The sequence below is a fragment of the Trachypithecus francoisi genome, unplaced genomic scaffold (genome assembly GCF_009764315.1).
Source record: "Trachypithecus francoisi isolate TF-2019V2 unplaced genomic scaffold, Tfra_2.0 Lachesis_group17, whole genome shotgun sequence".
Taxonomy (NCBI): Eukaryota; Metazoa; Chordata; class Mammalia; order Primates; family Cercopithecidae; genus Trachypithecus; species Trachypithecus francoisi.
This window is the reverse complement of record NW_022681462.1, coordinates 71,007,223-71,029,130: the sequence shown is the minus strand read 5'-3', so window position 1 is coordinate 71,029,130 and position 21,908 is coordinate 71,007,223. Positions and strand designations below refer to the sequence as shown.

General features: G+C 39.9%; 1 protein-coding gene across 9 annotated transcripts in view; it reads right to left on the bottom strand.

Moving 5' to 3' along the window:
• Window positions 1–21,905, bottom strand: part of HEATR5B (HEAT repeat containing 5B) — a 118,523-nt gene extending 96,618 nt beyond the window's left edge. For 4 of the 9 annotated variants that reach the window (XR_004428394.1, XM_033176033.1, XM_033176034.1 and 1 more), the window contains exons 1-7: window positions 21,807–21,894; window positions 20,811–20,965; window positions 17,143–17,354; window positions 14,357–14,465; window positions 12,920–13,069; window positions 2,651–2,822; window positions 479–636 (exon numbers count right to left, since the gene is read on the bottom strand). Coding sequence is in view for 8 of the 9 variants with exons in the window: in XM_033176033.1 (XP_033031924.1) it covers window positions 479–636; window positions 2,651–2,822; window positions 12,920–13,069; window positions 14,357–14,465; window positions 17,143–17,354; window positions 20,811–20,936 (927 nt within the window). In the remaining variant the exon portion in view is untranslated. The other 5 variants (XM_033176031.1, XM_033176027.1, XM_033176029.1 and 2 more) reach the window with 5 other exon arrangements.
• Between the last annotated feature and the right edge of the window lie 3 nt (window positions 21,906–21,908).

The window sequence follows — 21,908 nt, the reverse complement described above, 5'->3', positions numbered from 1 at the left end:
TCCATATAAGCATGTAATTTGGAATTTGAATGTAACTCATTCATTTGGTAAAAGAAACATTTCGAAAGAAACCAGACAATATTAAACATCTCTCCATTAGCTGTTACTTCATAAGAGTCTTCCATGAAGTTTCATAAGTGATATGAACAAAATCTTTTTTTTTTTGAGACGGAGTCTCCCTCTGTCACCCAGGCTAGAGTGCAGTAGCATGATCTTGGCTCAGTGCAACCTCCACCTCCCTGGTTGAAGTGATCCTCCTACCTCAGCCTCCTGAGAAGCTGGGACTACAGGTGTGCGCCACCACGTCTGGCTAATTTTTTGGTATTTTTAGTAGAGACGGGGTTTCATCATGTTAGTCAGGCTGGTCTCAAACTCCTGACCTCAGGCTATCGCCCACCTTAGCCTCCCAAAGTGCTGGGATTACAGGCATGAGCCACCACGCCCAGCCAAAATTATTTTACACATATATGTTACAAACCTGCGTAACTCCAACTCTCACTTCACGATTAACGGACCCTCCAACTTTTAACATTTCTCCACCGCTCTTTAAGAAACCTGACCCTCCACGCAGAAATCCTGTGGCCATGAGTTCTAAGACTTCATCAAACGTTGCTCGCTTCACATTCTGACGCATTACTTTCAGGAAGAAAAATAAAAGTATGAGCAAATATATTTCTGCGGCACTCTAGCTTAATAATTCAAGTAATTATTTTTAAGGATATGTTACTACAATGGGGAAGTGGTTTAGTTTCCTTATAATTTTTTTCTTAAAACTTTCAATGTACTTGTAAACCTGAATTCAATTCCAAAGCAAAAAATGCTCAGAAAAATGGAAAGAGCTAGAAATAAAAGCAATTCAATAAATCTATGCAAAACAGTCTAATAATAATGACAACACTATGTGTAACACAATAAGGACAAAGCGTACCCACAGCAAATACTACTAACTGATCTCAGTTCTCATTCCTGCCTGAGGTGGACACAAAAAACTTTTCTCATCACAGTGCTTTCTACACAGCAGTTACCAATAGATGAAAATGTTACTGGGAATGCAACTGAATCAGCATCCCTGGAATAGAGTTTCACATTTTATGAAGTCCTTCCACATAGAGTAGCAAATGCAATCCTCACAAAACTTCTGTAGAGGAGGTATAAAGCTCATGGCTAAGAATGCAAGCTTTGGTATTTGGCTGCCCGGGATATGAATTTCATTTCCGACACAGAACAGTTTTTAGAAAATTAGTTACAGAATCTCTCTAAGTCTCAATTTCCTCATCTATAAAACAGTAATAACAACAGTACATATAATTCACAGGGCTTTTAGGAGGAATAAATTTTGTAATACACGTAATTCAGTGCCCGGCACATAGTCAGCACTTTAAAACATTACATCATCATCATAATCTACTGAAATAATTATCATTAAAGATGAAGAAATCAAAGCTCAGAGAAGTGAGATAGGGTTTCACAGTTAATAAATACAAGAGACAGGACTTGAACCTAAAACATCTGGTTCTGTTTCTACGATACAGAGGTGGGGTAGAGGTGAGGACAAGACTGGGGCAAAGTTAACTCAGCATCTGCTCACAGGCACCCCTGAGATATCTCTATGGAACTGTGAAGCAAAGCAAGAGTAATTTGAAAACTCAGTGCTGCCTCTGATTCTGTTTATAATGATAAACAGGAAAAATTAAAAATTAATACTGTGGTACAAATGGGGATCTACTCATCAGAGACTGAAAATAAATAGCAAATAAAGTACCAGATTCCAGTACTTTATACATTATCCAAAATCATTTCATAAATCTTGTATGCTTATATGTCCAGCATAATTGCTAGATATCCTGTACATTATCATCACAAAAAATGTGACTATATCAAGGAAAATGCCATTTGGGTTTTTTGTTGTTTTTTTTTTTTAAATTTTTTGAGATGGAGTCTTGCTCTGTCACCCAGGCTGGAGTGCAGTGGCGCGACCTCGGCTCACTGCAACCTCTGCTACCCGGGTTCATGCCATTCTCCTGCCTCAGCCTCCTGAGTAGCTGGGATTACAGGCGCGTACCACCATGCCCAGCTAATTTTTGTTTTTTTTTTTTTTTTTTTTTTTTTTTGAGACGGAGTCTCGCTCTGTCGCCCAGGTTGGAGTGCAGTGGTGCAATCTCGGCTCACTGCAAGCTCCGCTTCCTGGGTTCATGTCATTTTCCTGCCTCAGCCTCCCGAGTAGCTGGGACTACAGACGCCCGCCACCTCGCCCGGCTAATTTTTTGTATTTTTAGTAGAGATGGGGTTTCACGAGTTAGCCAGGATGGTCTTGATCGCCTGACCTTGTGATCCACCCGCCTCGGCCTCCCAAAGTGCTGGGATTACAGGCGTGAGCCACTGCGCCTGGCCAATTTTTGTATTTTTAGTAGAGACGGGGTTTCAGCATCTTGGCCAGGCTAGTCTTGAACTCCTGACCTCGTGATCCAACCGTCTTGGCCTCCCAAAAGTGCTGGGATTACAGGTGTGAGCCACCACGCCCAGCCAGGTTCTTTCATTTTATGAAAAAGTAGACAAAGATACCTAAAAATTTAAATCCATTACAGTGACCTGCCTATATGTAATAACTAAATAGGTCTGTTATAGTCTAAATCAAGGGCAAACACAATACCTGTTGCCTGTTTTGGCATTAATGCCGTGGCCATGACTGTTCCTAAAAGTTTAGACACTGCCACTCGTACCCCATAATTTGAGTTTTCCAAAGCCTTAAAGCAGAGAGTGGCTATATTTTCTAGTTCAGCAGTCCACATAAATACAGCTTCATTCTGTAGTTCTAGTAGACACTGGAATTAAAAACAAAAAAGTAAATAACATCCTACAACATCTGCTTCCAGAGATGGAATAGCAAGAACCAGACTCACCGCCTCTCTTGAGATAACCAAAACACTTGACAAAATAAATGAAACAAGTTTTCAAGACACTGGACCTCAGGCAATGAAGCATCTTCAGGTACCCTTAAGAGATGAGGAAAAAACAAGATGAACCCTACAATTGTCCCAGCCTATTGCTTTGAGAGAGTTTCCAGTAACGAAGAAACATGTAACACTAAACTACCACATTAGAAAAGAAGAAGGGTCTCAAATCAATAATTTCAGCTTCACCCTTAAAAAACTAGATGAGGCCGGGCGCGGTGGCTCAAGCCTATAATCCCAGCACTTTGGGAGGCCGAGGCGGGCGAATCACGAGGTCAGGAGATCGAGACCATCCTGGCTAACCCGGTGAAACTCCGTCTCTACTAAAAAAATACAAAAAACTAGCCGGGCGAGGTGGCGGGCGCCTGTAGTCCCAGCTACTCGGGAGGCTGAGGCAGGAGAATGGCGGGAACCCGGAAGGCGGAGCTTGCAGTGAGCTGAGATCCGGCCACTGCACTCCAGCCTGGGCCACAGAGCGAGACTCCGTCTCAAAAAAAAAAAAAAAACTAGATGAAAGAGAGCAAATTCAACACAAAGTAAGCTGAAAAAGGAAACAATAAAGGAATTAATGACTAGGAAACTAAAAAATAATAGAAATGAAACCAAAGCTGCTTCTTTAAGAAGACTAATAAATTTGATAAATCTCTAGTCAGGCTGATCAGGAAAAACAAAACAGTAAAAATACAAATTACCAAAATTAGAAATGAGAGAGGTCAAATCACTACAGATCCAACATGTTTTAAAAGTTAAAGAGAATATGTGAACAACTTTATGCCAATAAAGTTGACAACTTAGAGGAAATAGACAATTCACTCAAGAAACAGATAACCTGAATAGCCCAATATCTGTGTTAAATTTTGATTCTGTACTTCAAAATCTTTCCGTCAAAAAAACCTCTAGGAGATGGCTACACCAGTGAATTCAACAAAATGTTCAGGTAAGAAACAATACCAATTCTATACAAACTCTTCCAGAATATCGAAGGGAACTTTCCAACTAATCCTATAATGCTAGTATCACCCTGATGCTGAAACCTAACAAAGACACTACATGAAAAAGAAACTACAGACACACTTGAGGGGGCGGAGCAAGATGGCCGAATAGGAACAGCTCCAGTCTCCAACTCCCAGCGCGAGTAACACAGAAGACCGGTGATTTCTGCATTTTCAACTGAGGTACTGGGGTCATCTCACTAGGGAGTGCCGGACAATCGGTGCTGGTCAGCTGCTGCAGCCTGACCAGCGTGAGCTGAAGCAGGGCGAGGCATCGCCTCACCTGGAAGCGCAAGGGGAAAGGAAATCCGTTTTCCTAGCCAGGGAACTGAGACACATAACACCTGGAAAATCGCGTAACTCCCACCCCAATACTGCGCTTTAAGGAAACAGGCACACCAGGAGAATATATCCCACACCTGGCCGGGAGGGTCCCACGCCCACGGAGCCTCCCTCACTGCTAACACAGCCGTCTGCAGCGATCTATACGCAAGGCAGCAGCGAGGCTGGGGGAGGGGCGCCCGCCATTGCTGAGGCTTAAGTAGGTAAACAAAGCCGCTGGGAAGCTCGAACTGGGTGGAGCTCACAGCAGCTCAAGGAAACCTGCCTGTCTCTGTAGACTCCACCTCTGGGGACAGCCCACAGCTGAGGTCCAATAGGGAAAGCAGTGGGGGCGGTGCAGAGGCGAACGACTCTGTCTGACAGCTTTGGGGAGAGCCGTGGATCTCCCAACGCGGAGGTTGAGATCCGAGAACGGACAGACTGCCTGCTCAGGTGGGTCCCTGACCCCTGAGTAGCCTAACTGGGAGACATCCCCCACTAGGGGCAGTCTGACACCCCACACCTCACAGGGTGGAGTCATCCCTGAGAGGAAACTTCCAAAGTAAGAATCAGACAGGTACACTCGCTGCTCAGCAATATTCTATCTTTGGCAACCTCTGCTGCTGATACCCAGGCAAACAGGGTCTGGAGTGGACCTCAAGCAATCTCCAACAGACCAACAGACAGTCCTTCTGACTGTCAGACGGAAAACTATCAAACAGGAAGGACACCTATACCAAACCCCATCAGTACGTCACCATCATCAAAGACCAGAGACAGATAAAACCACAAAGATGGGGAAAAAGCAGGGCAGAAAAGCTGGAAATTCAAAAAATAAGAGCGCATCTCCCCCTGCAAAGGAGCGCAGCCCATCGCCAGCAACGGATCAAAGCTGGTCAGAGAATGACTTTGACGAGATGAGAGAAGAAGGCTTCAGTCCATCAAACTTCTCAGAGCTAAAGGAGGAATTACGTACCCAGCGCAAAGAAACTAAAAATCTTGAAAAAAAGTGGAAGAATTGACAGCTAGACTAATTAATGCAGAGAAGATCACAAACGAAATGACAGAGATGAAAACCATGACACGAGAAATACGTGACAAATGCACAAGCTTCAGTAACCGACTCGATCAACTGGAAGAAAGAGTATCAGCGATTGAGGATCAAATGAATGAAATGAAGCGAGAAGAGAAACCAAAAGAAAAAAGAAGAAAAAGAAATGAACAAAGCCTGCAAGAAGTATGGGATTATGTAAAAAGACCAAATCTACGTCTGATTGGGGTGCCTGAAAGTGAGGGGAAAATGGAAACCTTGGAAACACTCTTCAGGATATCATCCAGGAGAACTTCCCCAACCTAGTAGGGCAGGCCAACATTCAAATTCAGGAAATACAGAGAACGCCACAAAGATACTCCTCCAGAAGAGCAACTCCAAGACACATAATTGCCAGATTCACCAAAGTTGAAATGAAGGAAAAAATCTTAAGGGCAGCCAGAGAGAAAGGTCGGGTTACCCACAAAGGGAAGCCCATCAGACTAACAGCAGATCTCTCGGCAGAAACTCTACAAGCCAGAAGAGAGTGGGGGCCAATATTCAACGTTCTTAAAGAAAAGAATTTTCAACCCAGAATTTCATATCCAGCCAAACTAAGCTTCATCAGTGAAGGAGAAATAAAATCCTTTACAGATAAGCAAATGCTTAGAGATTTTGTCACCACCAGGCCTGCCTTACAAGAGACCCTGAAGGAAGCCCTAAACATGGAAAGGAACAACCGGTACCAGCCATTGCAAAAACATGCCAAAATGTAAAGACCATCGAGGCTAGGAAGAAACTGCATCAACTAATGAGCAAAATAACCAGTTAATATCATAATGACAGGATCAAGTTCACACATAACAATATTAACCTTAAATGTAAATGGACTAAATGCTCCAATGAAAAGACACAGACTGGCAAACTGGATAAAGAGTCAAGACCCATCAGTCTGCTGTATTCAGGAGACCCATCTCACATGCAGAGACATACATAGGCTCAAAATAAAGGGATGGAGAAAGATCTACCAAGCAAATGGAGAACAAAAAAAGCAGGGGTTGCAATCCTAGTCTCTGATAAAACAGACTTTAAACCATCAAAGATCAAAAGAGACAAAGAAGGCCATTACATAATGGTAAAGGGATCAATTCAACAGGAAGAGCTAACTCTCCTAAATATCTATGCACCCAATACAGGAGCACCCAGATTCATAAAGCAAGTCCTTAGAGACCTACAAAGAGACTTAGACTCCCATACAATAATAATGGGAGATTTCAACACTCCACTGTCAACATTAGACAGATCAACAAGACAGAAAGTTAACAAGGATATCCAGGAATTGAACTCATCTCTGCACCAAGCGGACCTAATAGACATCTATAGAACTCTCCACCCCAAATCAACAGAATATACATTCTTCTCAGCACCACATCGCACTTATTCCAAAATTGACCACATAATTGGAAGTAAAGCACTCCTCAGCAAATGTACAAGAACAGAAATTATAACAAACTGTCTCTCAGACCACAGTGCAATCAAACTAGAACTCAGGACTAAGAAACTCAATCAAAACCGCTCAACTACATGGAAACTGAATAACCTGCTCCTGAATGACTACTGGGTACATAACGAAATGAAAGCAGAAATAAAGATGTTCTTTGAAACCAATGAGAACAAAGATACAACATACCAGAATCTCTGGGACACATTTAAAGCAGTGTGTAGAGGGAAATTTATAGCACTAAATGCCCACAAGAGAAAGCAGGAAAGATCTAAAATTGACACTTTAACATCACAATTAAAAGAACTAGAGAGGCAAGAGCAAACACATTCAAAAGCTAGCAGAAGGCAAGAAATAACTAAGATCAGAGCAGAACTGAAGGAGATAGAGTCACAAAAAACCCTCCAAAAAATCAATGAATCCAGGAGTTGGTTTTTTGAAAAGACCAACAAAATTGACAGACCGCTAGCAAGACTAATAAAGAAGAAAAGAGAGAGGAATCAAATAGTCGCAATAAAATGATAAAGGGGATATCACCACCAACCCCACAGAAATACAAACAACTATCAGAGAATACTATAAATGCCTCTACGCAAATCGACTAGAAAATCTAGAAGAAATGGATAATTTCCTGGACACTTACACTCTCCCAAGACTGAACCAGGAAGAAGTTGAATCCCTGAATAGACCAATAACAGGCTCTGAAATTGAGGCAACAATTAATAGCCTACCCACCAAAAAAAGTCCAGGACCAGATGGATTCACAGCTGAATTCTACCAGAGGTACAAGGAGGAGCTGGTACCATTCCTTCTGAAACTATTCCAATCAATAGAAAAAGAGGGAATCCTCCCTAACTCATTTTATGAGGCCAACATCATCCTGATACCAAAGCCTGGCAGAGACACAAAAAAAAAGAGAATTTTAGACCAATATCCCTGATGAACATCGATGCAAAAATTCTCAATAAAATACTGGCAAACCGGATTCAGCACACACATCAAAAAGCTTATCCACCATGATCAAGTGGGCTTCATCCCTGGGATGCAAGGCTGGTTCAACATTCGCAAATCAATAAACGTAATCCAGCATATAAACAGAACCAAAGACAAGAACCACATGATTATCTCAATAGATGCAGAAAAGGCTTTTGACAAAATTCAACAGCCCTTTATGCTAAAAACGCTCAATAAATTCGGTATTGATGGAACGTACCTCAAAATAATAAGAGCTATTTATGACAAACCCACAGCTAATATCATACTGAATGGGCAAAAACTGAAAAATTCCCTTTGAAAACTGGCACAAGACAGGGATGCCCTCTCTCACCACTCCTATTCAACATAGTGTTGGAAGTTCTGGCTAGGGCAATCAGGCAAGAGAAAGAAATCAAGGGTATCCAGTTAGGAAAAGAAGAAGTCAAATTGTCCCTGTTTGCAGATGACATGATTGTATATTTAGAAAACCCCATCGTCTCAGCCCAAAATCTCCTTAAGCTGATAAGCAACTTCAGCAAAGTCTCAGGATACAAAATTAATGTGCAAAAATCCAAGCATTCTTATACACCAGTAACAGAGAAGCAGAGAGCCAAATCAGGAATGAACTTCCATTCACAATTGCTTCAAAGAGAATAAAATACCTAGGAATCCAGCTTACAAGGGATGTAAAGGACCTCTTCAAGGAGAACTACAAACACTGCTCAGTGAAATCAAGGAGGACACAAACAAATGGAAGAACATACCATGCTCATGGATAGGAAGAATCAATCGTGAAAATGGCCATACTGCCCAAGGTTATTTATAGATTCAATGCCATCCCCATCAAGCTACCAATGACTTTCTTCACAGAATTGGAAAAAAAACTGCTTAAAGTTCATATGGAACCAAAAAAGAGCCCGCATTGCCAAGACAATCCTAGGTCAAAAGGACAAAGCTGGAGGCGTCACGCTACCTGACTTCAAACTATACTACAAGGCTACAGTAACCAAAACAGCATGGTACTGGTACCACAACAGAGAAATAGACCAGTGGAACAGAACAGAGTCCTCAGAAATAATACCACACATATACAGCCATCTGATCTTTGACAAACCTGACAAAAACAAGAATGGGGAAAGGATTCCCTATTTAATAAATGGTGCTGGGAAAATTGGCTAGCCACAAGTAGAAAGCTGAAACTGGATCCTTTCCTTACCCCTTATACGAAAATTAATTCAAGATGGATTAGAGACTTAAATGTTAGACCTAATACCATAAAAACCCTAGAAGAAAATCTAGGTAGTACCATTCAGGACATAGGCATGGGCAAGGACTTCATGTCTAAAACACCAAAAGCAACGGCAGCAAAAGCCAAAATTGACAAATGGGATCTCATTAAACTAAAGAGCTTTTGCACAGCAAAAGAAACTACCATCAGAGTGAACAGGCAACCTACAGAATGGGAGAAAATTTTTGCAACCTACTCATCTGACAAAGGGCTAATATCCAGAATCTACAAAGAACTCAAACAAATATACAAGAAAAAAACAAACAACCCCATCAAAAAGTGGGGAAGGATATGAACAGACATTTCTCAAAAGAAGACATCCATACAGCCAACAGACACATGAAAAAATGCTCGTCATCACTCGCCATCAGAGAAATGCAAATCAAAACCACAATGAGATACCATCTCACACCAGTTAGAATGGCAATCATTAAGAAGTCAGGAAACAATAGATGTTGGAGAGGATGTGGAGAAATAGGAACACTTTTACACTGTTGGTGGGATTGTAAACTAGTTCACCATTATGGAAAACAGTATGACGATTCCTCAAGGATCTAGAACTAGATGTACCATATGACCCAGCCATCCCACTACTGGGTATATACCCAAAGGATTATAATTACTCTACTACAAAGACACATGCACACGTATGTTTATTGCGGCACTATTCACAATAGCAAAGACTTGGAATCAACCCAAATGTCCATCTGTGACAGACTGGATTAAGAAAATGTGGCACATATACACCATGGAATACTATGCAGCCATCAAAAAGGATGAGTTTGCGTCCTTTGTAGGGACATGGATGCAGCTGGAAACCATCATTCTGAGCAAACTATCACAAGAAGAGAAAACCAAACACCGCATGTTCTCACTCATAGGTGGGAACTGAACAATGAGATCACTTGGACTCGGGAAGGGGAACATCACACACTGGGGCCTATCATGGGGAGGGGGGAGGAGGGAGGGATTGCTTTGGGGAGTTATACATGATAAACGTTATGCACATGTACCCTAGAACTTAAAGTATAAAAAAAAAAAAAAAAAAAATACACACTTAAATAAACACTGCTTAGATACACTCACCAGGGCAGTGAGAGATGTGGGGAACAGAGAACTAGAAGAAAGAATCTAGTTGGAAATATTCTAAGAGCAACAGACTTCCTGTGGGGGCTCACGTGCTTTACAATATGTCTGTATTAAAATGAAATGAAAACAGTAAGTATTTTTTGTAAAATAGGGCAGAAGTAGATATATAAGAGCACCAGTATAATGTCTGGCACATAGTAAGCGCCCAGTATGTATTAGTTTTCTTCTCTTTCCTTCCTAGCATTTTGGAAACTAGGAAGGGCAAACAGTTACTATCCTAAGTAAGTCCTTTAAAATAATCTATCTAAGAAACTGAGAAAATTGCTGGTGACATATTTTTGGAAGGTCTATGGATAATATCACTGATCAGGATACCTGCCTATGTGAAATATGAGGTCACCTTCATCTCAGAGTCTATATTTCTCATAACTTTATGAAAATAATAAAATAATATATTTCAATGCAAAAAAAAAAAAAAAAAAAAAAAAAGAAAAAGAAACTACATACCCATATCCCTCATGAACACAGATACACATTTCTAAACAAACTTCTAGCAACTCTAATACAATAATATATAATAAGGATAATATATCATGACCAAGTGAGATTTATCTTAAGAATGCAATATTGGGCCGGGTGCGGTGGCTCACGCCTGTAATCCCAGCACTTTGGGAGGCCGAGAAGGGCAGATCACAAGGTCAGGAGTTCGAGATCAGCCTGGCCAATATGGTGAAACCCTGTCTCCACCAAAAATACAAAAAAAGTTAGCCGGGTGTGGTGGCGTGCGCCTGTAGTCCCAGCTACTCGGAAGGCTGAGGCAGAAGAATGCACACCAACCTGGGCGACAGAGGGATATTCTGTCTCAAAAAAAAAAAAAAGAATGCAATATTGGTTAAAATTGTAAAACTAATCAATGTTATTCACCACAGTAGCAAACTAAAAAAGAAAAAACAAATCATTATCTCAACAGATGCTGAAAAATGATTTGACAGGCACATGCCACCACGCCTGGCTAATTTTTGCATTTTTAGTAGAGATGGGGTTTTGCCATGTTGGCCAGGCTGGTCTTGAACTCCTGATCTCAGGTGATCCTTCCGTCTCGGCCTCCCAAAGCGCTGGGATTACAGGTGTGAGCCACCACGCCAGCCTAGATGTTGACACTGATGTAATTCATGATTTTATTCATATTTTCCCTGTCTTATTTGTATTCTGTCAAGATCTGCACATTTAACATTACAAGATGTTTTGCTAAGAGAAATTAAAGACCAAAATAAATGGAGAGATATATCACGTATGTTCATAGGGTGGAAGACTTAATATTGTTAGGATATTGGCAATTCTCTCCAAATTCAATGCAACCTGAATCAAAATCCCAGCATGGTCTTTTTGTAGACATTGACAAACCTAGACTAGGCAAAACAATTTTGAAAAAGAACAAAGTTGGAGGACTAACAGCACCTGATTTCAAGACTTACTATAAAGGTACTGTCATGAAGAAAAGTGTTGTTGGCATCAAGATAGACAAATGGATCAATAAAACAGAATAGAGTCCAAAATTATACCTATACATATACACACAACTAATTTTCCACAAAGGGAGCAAAGGGAGTTTAGCGAAGAAAAGACAGGCTTTTCGAAATGGCACTGGAAGAAATGGATATCCATATTGAAAACAAAAAACAAAAAAATGTGATTCCAACCTTGCACCATATACAAAAATTAACTCAAAATGGATCATATATCTAAGTATAAAACTATAAAACCTCTAGAAGGAAACACAGGACAAACCCTGGTTTACAAAATGTTTCCTTAGATACAACACCAAAAGCACAATTCATATAAGAAAAACAGATACATTGGATGAAATTCAAACCTCTTTTCCTTACAAGGCACTATTTAGAGAATAAAGAGACAGGCCACCGATTGGGAAAATATTTGTAAATCACATATCTGATAAAGGAATATGTAAAGAACCTATAAAACACTCTCAAAAGTCAGTAATTACAAAACAACCCTATAAAACAATGGACAAAAGATTGAGCACATCCTTCTTCAAAGAAGATACGGATGGCAAATAAGCACCTGAAGATATGCTTATCATTCATCATTAGGGAAATGCAAATTAAAGCCACAATGAGATACCATTGAGATATGAGATACAATGAGATATGTATCCATTAGAATGGCTTAAATTAAAAAGACTGTCAGTAACAAACAATGGTGATGACATGGAGGAAGTGAAATTTTCATACACTGCTAGTAGAGATGTAAAATGGCACAAGTACTTTGGAAAACTTGTAGTTATCTGAACGTTAAACTAAATCTGCCCTATGAACCAGCTATTCCATCCCTAGGTATTTGCCGAAGAGAAATGAAAGCATATGTTCATGCAAAAACTCATATACAGATGTTCACAGAAGCTTTTTTTGTAATAATCAAAACTGGAAGCAACTCAAATGTTTGTAACAGGTGAGTGAACAAACCAATGTGACATATCCATACAAGGAAATACTACTCAGCAATAAAAAGGAATGAACTATGGATACATATACAACATAAATGAATTTCAAAATAATTATACTAAGCGAAAGAAGCCAGAATATACATACGCACAAAAGTATATCTCAGGATGTGATACTATTATATATAATTCTAGAAAATTAAACTAATCTATTGGAACACAAAACATAATTTAAAATTTTAAAAGAAAAAAATCATTGTTTAAGAGCAAGAAGGATAAGGAGCAGCATTCTAAATTGGTCAAGTACTAACCTTGGCCACTGCACATCGAACAGCCATTGACCTATCAGTCAAGAGAGATCTGGCATTCTTATAAATATCACGATGAGAGGAAGCTGCTGCACCACCCAGGCCACTTAGAACTTTCTGCAGACTCATTAAGATTTCACTTCGCCCTTGAGACTAGACATGTATAGGAAAAAAAAAAAAAAAGATTTTGTAAAGTAAATTCCATATTTAAACAAGAACATACCAAGACAAAAGTTCTTTGGGTCTAATGGTCTTATCTCCAAATTATAAACAGTAAATAATGAAAAGTACAATAAAATTAAGTATCCGGGAAAGTAAGAATATTCCATTAAATAATATCTTTCTTAAAAATTAGGTGATAAGTAAATATATTCCAAAGTTTCTATGACTTACTGAAGTACATACAATATACTGAGAACATGAAGACAGACTCAAAAGCTTCAATACAGCTCAACGATCCAAACTTTCAGAATATAAAATATTTTCAGAATATAAAATATTAAGTATAAAATAGTTAAGAAAAAAATATATAAACCATACAAAAGAGGAAGCAGAAAACAACCAACACATTCAAAAAAAGTGTCAGAAATACAGCAAACCTTCATCTTCTTGTGACTAACTCAAACTCTTATATTCATATTCTCATAGTGCTTATTGTTATTTCTAACAGTGTACTCATCACACAGAGTATCACAATGCTTATTCACACTTAGATCTCTTCCACTAGATTGTAAGTTCTTTGAGGTCAGGACCATCTTTGTATGCTTAATGCCTGACAAATAATATTTTATCAATTCTTTTTTAGTGAATGAATAGACAAATAGTTCCCAGAAGAGGTATCCAATTCTAGTCCAGTGACAGGTATCGCTGAACAGGAAAATAATTTAGACACAAAACACACAGGCACAGGGAAAAGGCTATGTGACAAAGGAGGCAGAGATGGGAGAGATGCATCTATAAGCCAAGGAAGATCAAAGATTTCCAGCAACCACTAGAAGGTAAGAACGAAAGGAAGCATTCTTCTCTAGATCCTTCAGTGGAAACATGGCCTTGCTGACACTTTATCGCAGACCTCCAGCTTCCAGAACTGTGAGACAATAAATTGCTGTTTCAAGCCACCCAGTCTAAGGTAATTTATTACAGCAACCAGAAAATTAACACATTAGCTATGGCACCAAAAAAAGAAGAAAAAAAGGCCAATCCAAAAGTACCACAGGACTAAATAAAAAATAACACGTAAACCTATTCATTGTCAAAGAAAAGCATTCTTTCTCTTCCCCCTGATGTATGTTAAAAGAAGGGACAAGTAACAATTTGAAATTACCTCCTTGTTAAGCAATATGAGTACCACAGTGACAGAAAAAGAAACAAACATATTTTAGCTGACATCTAACTCTTGCCACAAGCAACTATTCAAATAATATTGGTTGTAAAACTTACCTCTGCACTTTTCAGAGATTTCAATAGATTATTCACTGTTTCTGGAAATGCGCTGCCCAACATTCTCCCCATTTTTTCATAAAATGCTCCGACACAAGCCACTGCAGCCCTGTGAGAAGTGACAGTTTCACTGGTCATCGTTCAGGTTAATGATACAATTATACTTTTCTCATTTTCAGAAATCAATCTGCATTTGTCTAGGACACATTTGGCTATAATCCTTAATTTCAACTATCGAAAACAATTTGTTTATCCTTCATAACTGCAACAAATACTATATTTACACTGTATTCTTGTTAAATACTATAAATTGTATTCTTGTTAAAATACAAAAGAATCTACATATGTACATAATAAATCATACCCGTTATTTGGGAAGAAATCCAAGCTTTTCTTTTTTGGGGCGGGGGAGACAAAGTCTCACTCTGTCACCCAGGCTGGAGTGCAGTGGTATGGTCCTGGCTCACTGCAACCTCCGCCTCCTAAGTTCAAGCCCTTCTCCCTCCTCAGCCTCCCAAGTAGCTGGGATTACAGGTGCGTGCCACCATTCCCAGCTCATTTTGTATATTTAGTAGAGACGGGGTTTCACCACATTAGCCAGGCTCATCTCGAACTCCTGACCTCAGGTGATCTGCCCGCCTCAGCCTCCCAAAGTGCTGGGATTACAGGCGTGAGCCACTGCGCCCAGCCCCTAAGCTTTGCTTCTATGAAGACTTTCCAAATTATGTCAATCCTCAGCAATCCCTCTCTTCTTTCATTATATGTAACACTAATGTCAATCACTCATTTTGACAAAATTATATCATTTACTGTGTCGTAACTTGACCATTTTATATGTCTCTATCTTGTCCTGCCAGTGGAAATGTAAACTCCAGAAACAGCGAATGTATCTCACACATTTGCATTGCTCACAGTGTCTGCCTCTTAATTTACAAATAATACTATACTATTTGTAAACCTGTAAAATTTAATCTAAATTACATTAACAGAACACTCGGAAGAATAAACTAATAGCAACACATTCTTCAGAAGCAAGAAATGACCCCACTGTCACTTAGGTCAATAGTAAGTGAATAGCTGTGGGTTTAGCTTAAAGGCAAAAGTAGGACATGGTGGTTAAGAGTGGATGCTTTTTGTAATCTCAGCACTTTGGGAGGCCGAGACGGGTGGATCACGAGGTCAGGAGATCGAGACCATCCTGGCGAACATGGTGAAACCCCGTCTCCACCAAAAAATACAAAAAAAAAAAAAAAAGAGTGGATGCTTTTGGCCAGGCGCAGTGGCTCAAGCCTGTAATCCTAGCACTTTGGGAGGCCGAGGTGGGCGGATCACGAGGTCAGGAGATCGAGACCATCCCAGCTAACACAGTGAAACCCCGTCTCTATTAAAAAATACAAAAAATTAGCCGGGCGAGGTGGTGGGCGCCTGTAGTCCCAGCTACTCGGGAGGCTGAGGCAGGAGAATGGCGTAAACCCGGGAGGTGGAGCTTGCAGTGTCCCGAAATCTGGCCACTGCACTCCAGCCTGGGTGACAGAGCGAGACTCTGTCTCAAAAAAAAAAAAAAAAAAAAAAAGTGGATGCTTTGGAGTCTGGCAGACCTGTGCCTAAATCCTAGAACCCATCATCTAATAGCTATGTGTAGCTGGATCTTGGAAGTGGGCAGGTGGTCTACCATGAGGCAAGCCACTCCCACTCCAACAAATAAAAATAAATAAAAGCTGTGTGATCTGAGCAATTTACAGATAAGAGAGGTTAACTAAATTTAGCTCACAATCAAACACATAATAAACAGTAGAATCAGGGAATCAACTTTCACCTCTTCAACTCCAAATCTCATGCTTTTTGATACCCTGTAGGCTGATAATAAATTTTAAATGACTGGCATCACATGCCAGCATACATTGGAGATTTCCTAAATAGGACCCATGGATCCACTGGAAATACATATGAATGTATAATCAATTCTACTTAACCAGAACTATAAAATTATGTGTGTATTTGCTAAATAGCAGTGAACATAGCTTCAAACTTCAAAATAAACTAGAAAGTACTAGAACTGTCTAATCTCTTCTAAAGCTTTTGAGGTTTACATCTATCCTAAACAAAACACAAAATCTAATCACAATGTATCTAGGTAGTTACCTGGTAGGTAACTACCTAAAAGTAGACCTAAAAATTAGAATCCAGGTTTTGAATAATCTCACTATTTCCTCTGTAAGCTATTACACTGACCATGGCCCCTTGAATGTTGACGTTCTAGAGTTGTATCCCTAGCCGTCTTCTCTTCTCAAATATACTCCTCCCCCTAGGTAACTTTACTCATATCAAAGGATTCAGCCTACTCACCAAAACTACATTTCCAACAAATCTCTAAAATCCCAACAAGAATTTCTCTTCTCAAATATACTCTTTCTTCTCTTCTCAAATATACTCCTTCTCTTCTCTTCTCAAATATACTCCTCCTCCTAGGTAACTTTACTCATATCAAAGGATTCAGCCTACTCACCAAAACTACATTCCCAACAAATCTCTAAAATCCCAACAAGAATTTCCAACTATCTATTATACACTGTCATTTGGACATTCCCATTTGTATTCCAGAATCAGCATGCCTAAAATTTAACTCATTTTCTTCCCATCACAACTCAGTCCACTTAGAGCTCTCATTGTTAGCAGCATGTCACAGTTCCACCCACCTGGGGGTTTTTATGGTCCATAGTCTCCTACTAAGTTTCCTTGAAAGAAAAAATAAAATTTCAAGTGCCCCTGTTAAAGTAAGTACTTACAATTTTGTTGGTAAGTAGGCTGCAGTGTCATCTTTATTTCTGATAATGTCATTGCATTTATCAAGTGTCTGAAAAACTGTAAAAGTATCTCCAATGCTATAAAGGGCTGCGAGATTTTTAGCTAACAATTTTCGTGTAGGTGGTCCAGGTGAACTACTTATTAATCCAGTTAATTGTTCGACAAGTTTTTTCTGTTTTTCCTTTACATCGGTCTGTTACAAAAACATTTTTAAAAGAACATCATTAAAAATTTTTTTTGTTACCTTTTAATCAAAATAAAAAATACTTAACGCTTAAGGTACTCTAATAATTAAAAATCTGTATTGTATTAAACATAAACCGTGAGAATTTTCAAGTTAAGGAAAAGTTCAGTAAGAAATGAGCCATTCTTTCCTACATTAAATATTCTCCTTCATTCTCTTCCAAAGCCAAAAGATTAGCTCCAATAAAAGTGAAGACTCTGATTCAAAAAGTTATAAGATCAACTTACTGAGAAATAAACCAGCAGCCAAAGGATGCAAAATATTGGGTGTATGGACAACTGATGTCTTATAACCCAGACAGGTTTCCCATGTAAAAGCAAAGTCAGCAGTTCATAAAGTTACAGGCCAGCAAATGAAACCAAAAGAAACTGAAGAGCCCTAGGCAACAGGAAAAAAAATCCCAGCTCTACCCATAATCAATACCTAGAATTCATTCATTTATTCAAACAATATTTATTATGTACTTAATGTATGCCATGTACTAGTGAGCAACAGTGAACAAAATAGACAAGTCCCTGCCCTCATGAAGTTTACATTCTAGTGGGGAGGGATAGAGTTTACCAAACAAACAAATGAATAGTATGGGTGCTTACTATTTTATGTGGATTAATTAGAAAAGGCCTCTCTCTGAAAAGAAGTGAAGGGGTGAGCCAGGCAGATACCCAGGGGAAGAACATTCCAGGCCGAAGGAACAAGCATAAAGGCCTTGAGGTTGGAGCATTCTTAGCATCCTTGAAGACAGCAAGAAGGTCAGTTTGACTGGAGTGGAGTAAGAGAGAGAAAGTAGTAAGAGATGAAGTCAGAAGGATAGAAGGGGCCAGATCAGGTAGTCTCTTGTACCCCACTATAGAACTCTGTATGTTACTCTCAGTAAAAGAACTTTGTATATTACTCTGAGTAAGAGTTTGAAGTAGAGGAGGGTCGTGATCTAAATGTTTTAACAGGCTCACTCTGACTTCTAAGAATACTCTATAAGGTCCATAAATGGAAAGCATCATGAGCAAATAGGAAGCAGATGCAATAATCTAGATGAGAGATGATAGTGGTAACCATGGAGACAAGTAAACTCTGGATTTATTTGTGGATGAAACCATAGGATTTGCTGGTGAATATGACGTGAAATTTGAGAAAAAGAGGGAAGTCAAAAACGACTCTATGGTTTTCCCCCTGAGCAACCAGAAGGATGAAATGGTCATTTCCTAAGATAGAGAACATAGGGGAAAGGACAGGTTTGGGAGGAGAAATCAAGAATTTGGTTTGGGTATGTTAACTCTGGGATGCCACTTAGGTAAGAAAGAAGTACAGTAAACATTATCCTGGGAATCACTATTTTATAGATGATAGTAAAAATCATACAATTAGATATCACTGAGGGAATATGTACAGATTTTTTAAAAATGCCCTGAACTGAGGAAGACTTAAAAAAGAACAAGTAGTAGTTAATGAAGTGGGAGAGGAACCAAAACCTAACAGTGTCTTGGGAAGCCACGAACAGGAAGAAAACTTTACACAAACTGTGCAAAGCAATGAAAACAATATTATTTTCTAATTTGGGTGGAGGGTGTATAGATATTCATATTATGTTTCATAACTATGTTTTATATACTCTTGTATTTATCAATTTCACAACAAAATTAAAGATGTTTTAAGTGTTTCGAGGTGAAAAGATGGAGATGGATGAAGTAAGACAGAATACTGACCACTGATTGCCCAGACCACTGATGGCTGGACAAGAGCTGTTTTAGTGGAGTGGAAGTAAATCCTCGGTTGCAGGGGATTTAAGAGAAAACAGAAACTTCTAGTTAAAGATTACAAGTGAATCCATGCATTAACTGTTTCTTTTTGTTGTTGTTGCTATTATTAGTATACTTTAAGTTCTAGGGTACATGTACATAAAGTGCAGGTTTGTTACATATGCATACATGTGCCATGTTGGTGTGCTGCACCTATTAACTCATTTACATTAGGTCAAGCATTAACTGTTTCTATAGAAACTCCATTAAAACCGTACTAAAGGGCAACAAGAGGAACAATAACAACAAAGCACAAATCCAAAGGGTAAAGAAAATAGGGAAAAGAATCAGCACAATATTTGGAAACCAAGTGTTCCCAACAGGGAAAGCTAAGAAATGACCTAACTTACTACACAGGACCCCCTAAGAGATCGTGGTATTTTTAGGCCCTAGGTGCTTTTGGAGGTGGGAGTGAAGTTGTACCTTGAGAGAGAGGGAATGGTTGAGTCTAAGAAGCAGTAAGACTCTTCTTCTCCATTATGGAAGCAGACTGAAACCTTATTTTCTGGCAAGAGTGAAATACCGTTATGTCTAGACTAGGAGCCCCCAGGCACAGTTGCGGTCTGGGAAAACTGCACTGAAAACAGAGATATGCAGCGAAAGTACACATACTGAATGTTAAAGTCTCCACTCTTCTCCCACAGTTCCAAGAACATAGCCAGCTAGCCATATACTCTTCAGACCTGAGAGTAGAAAAGTATCTTCTGGGGAATAACCAGCCTACAGAAACCTGAAATACTACAGTCACAAACCAGACCAGCCTACAGTGAAGTCCAGTTTAAAAGACTGGCCCTGCTGAGAAAGTTTTTACTATTCACTTTTAAATTTGAGCAGGCAGCCAAAGATCATCAGACATTTGAGGGAAGCATCTACTTTTTTTTTTTTTTCAGATGGAGTTTTCACTCTTGTCATCCGGGCTGCAGTGCAATAGCGCGATCTCGGCTCCTTGCAACCTCCACCTTTCAGGTTGAAGTGATTCTCCTGCCTCAGCCTCCCGAGTAGCTGGGATTACAGGCGCCCACCACCATGCCTGGCTAATTTTTGTATTTTTAGTAGAGACGGGGTTTCACCATGTTGGCCAGGCTAGTCTGGAACTCTTGACCTCAGGTGATCTGCCCACCTCGGCTTCCCAAAGTGCTGGGATTACAGGCGTGAGCCACCACGCCGGACTGTATCTACTTTTAAAGACAGAATATAAAATACACAGACAATAAAAAATAAGCTGAATCGAGACTATGCAGGAAGAAAACAAAGAAAAAAAAAAAGCCTATTATTGACTCCTCAGAGAGATAAGTGAAGATACTGGGATTGTCAGGCTGCATAGAGAGATCACATGCAATGGGCGATGATAAATTTAAAGTGACAACAATCATGTAGCCATGTTTTTCTCCAGTTACAATGAACTGCTCAGGTAGAGATATAAAGAAGGTAGGCAATGAGCTGGATTTAAACGAGGTTTGAGTTTTGCCACTAAATTCCCATTCGTGCAATATTCTCAAGTTCCATAAGTGACCCACAAACCTTCCAAAACATAATGTTATGTTTTCTTAAGAATCATGACCACATAATCTCTTTACATTAATGCAACTGGGAAAAAAGAGCAATACCATACCTTGTTGGCAGCAACCAAGACTTTATCAAGAAATCGCAACCATTCAAAGATAAAAACTGGTCTTTTTGCTTCAGTGATTTGAGCCAAAGCTTCTTCATTTAGCAATAAACTGTGGGCTAACTCCATTACTGAAGTTTTAAATTCACACCTTAAATCTAACAGAGTAAAAAATACTTGTAAGTTTTTTTTTTTTTAATGTTGAAAGTCAAGCTTTATGGAATATACCCACTAAGAAAAGTATGACTACTCATTTCTTTTGGGGAAAAACTCAACTTCTTTGAGGCAAAACCTGAAAACATACTTTTAAAGGACAAAAATACAAACAAAAAAAAAAGCGAAAGAAAACTGCTTGTTATAAGGAAGAATGAATCATGGAGTGAAAGGAAAATTAAAATAAATTATTGCCCCCAAAAAAGGCATTATTCCAGAAGAAATATGTCCAGCAACACATATGTCATTTACCCGTTCTATAAATGAGAAAACTGAAGCACTAAGATCAAACACCCCAGCCGGGCTTGAGAACCATCCTCCTCTTTTTCTCGTCCACTGCTTGGTATATCGCACCTTTACCCTCCCGCGCTGCACCTGGTCAGGGAGACTGAGGTCAAAACACCCAGCACAGACATCCCGAACTGCAGGTCTCCAAGACTCTTCCAAAGGGGATGGGTGGGGCAGCCAGGTCCCGGAGGCCAAAGCCTCAGTGACAACACCGGGCGGTCAGGAATGCACCCGAGAAGCCTCGCGCGCTCGGGGTCTGGCTTCACCCGGCTACTCCAAAAACCGAAAGCGGCGGACCCGGGGAAACGCAATAGGCCGCCGCAAGCCTCCGTGGGGTTCCGCAGGCTGTCAATAGCACGAGGCGGCGGCTCGGAACTGCGCAGTGAGCCAGAAAAGGGAAAATGTTCAGTACGAATTCAAATTTCCTCCCCACCCGTCTAAAAATGTACGTGGGACAGGAGTCCGTGCCTGTCAACGTGCATGCTTCGGCAACCTCACCTCCTAGTCTGGAAAGGCAGATCAGCTGAGCTCCGGGGGCAGAGGCAGCCACCAAAAGACCCGGATGCCCCACCTCCGGCACGCTTGCCTACAGGAAGCAAG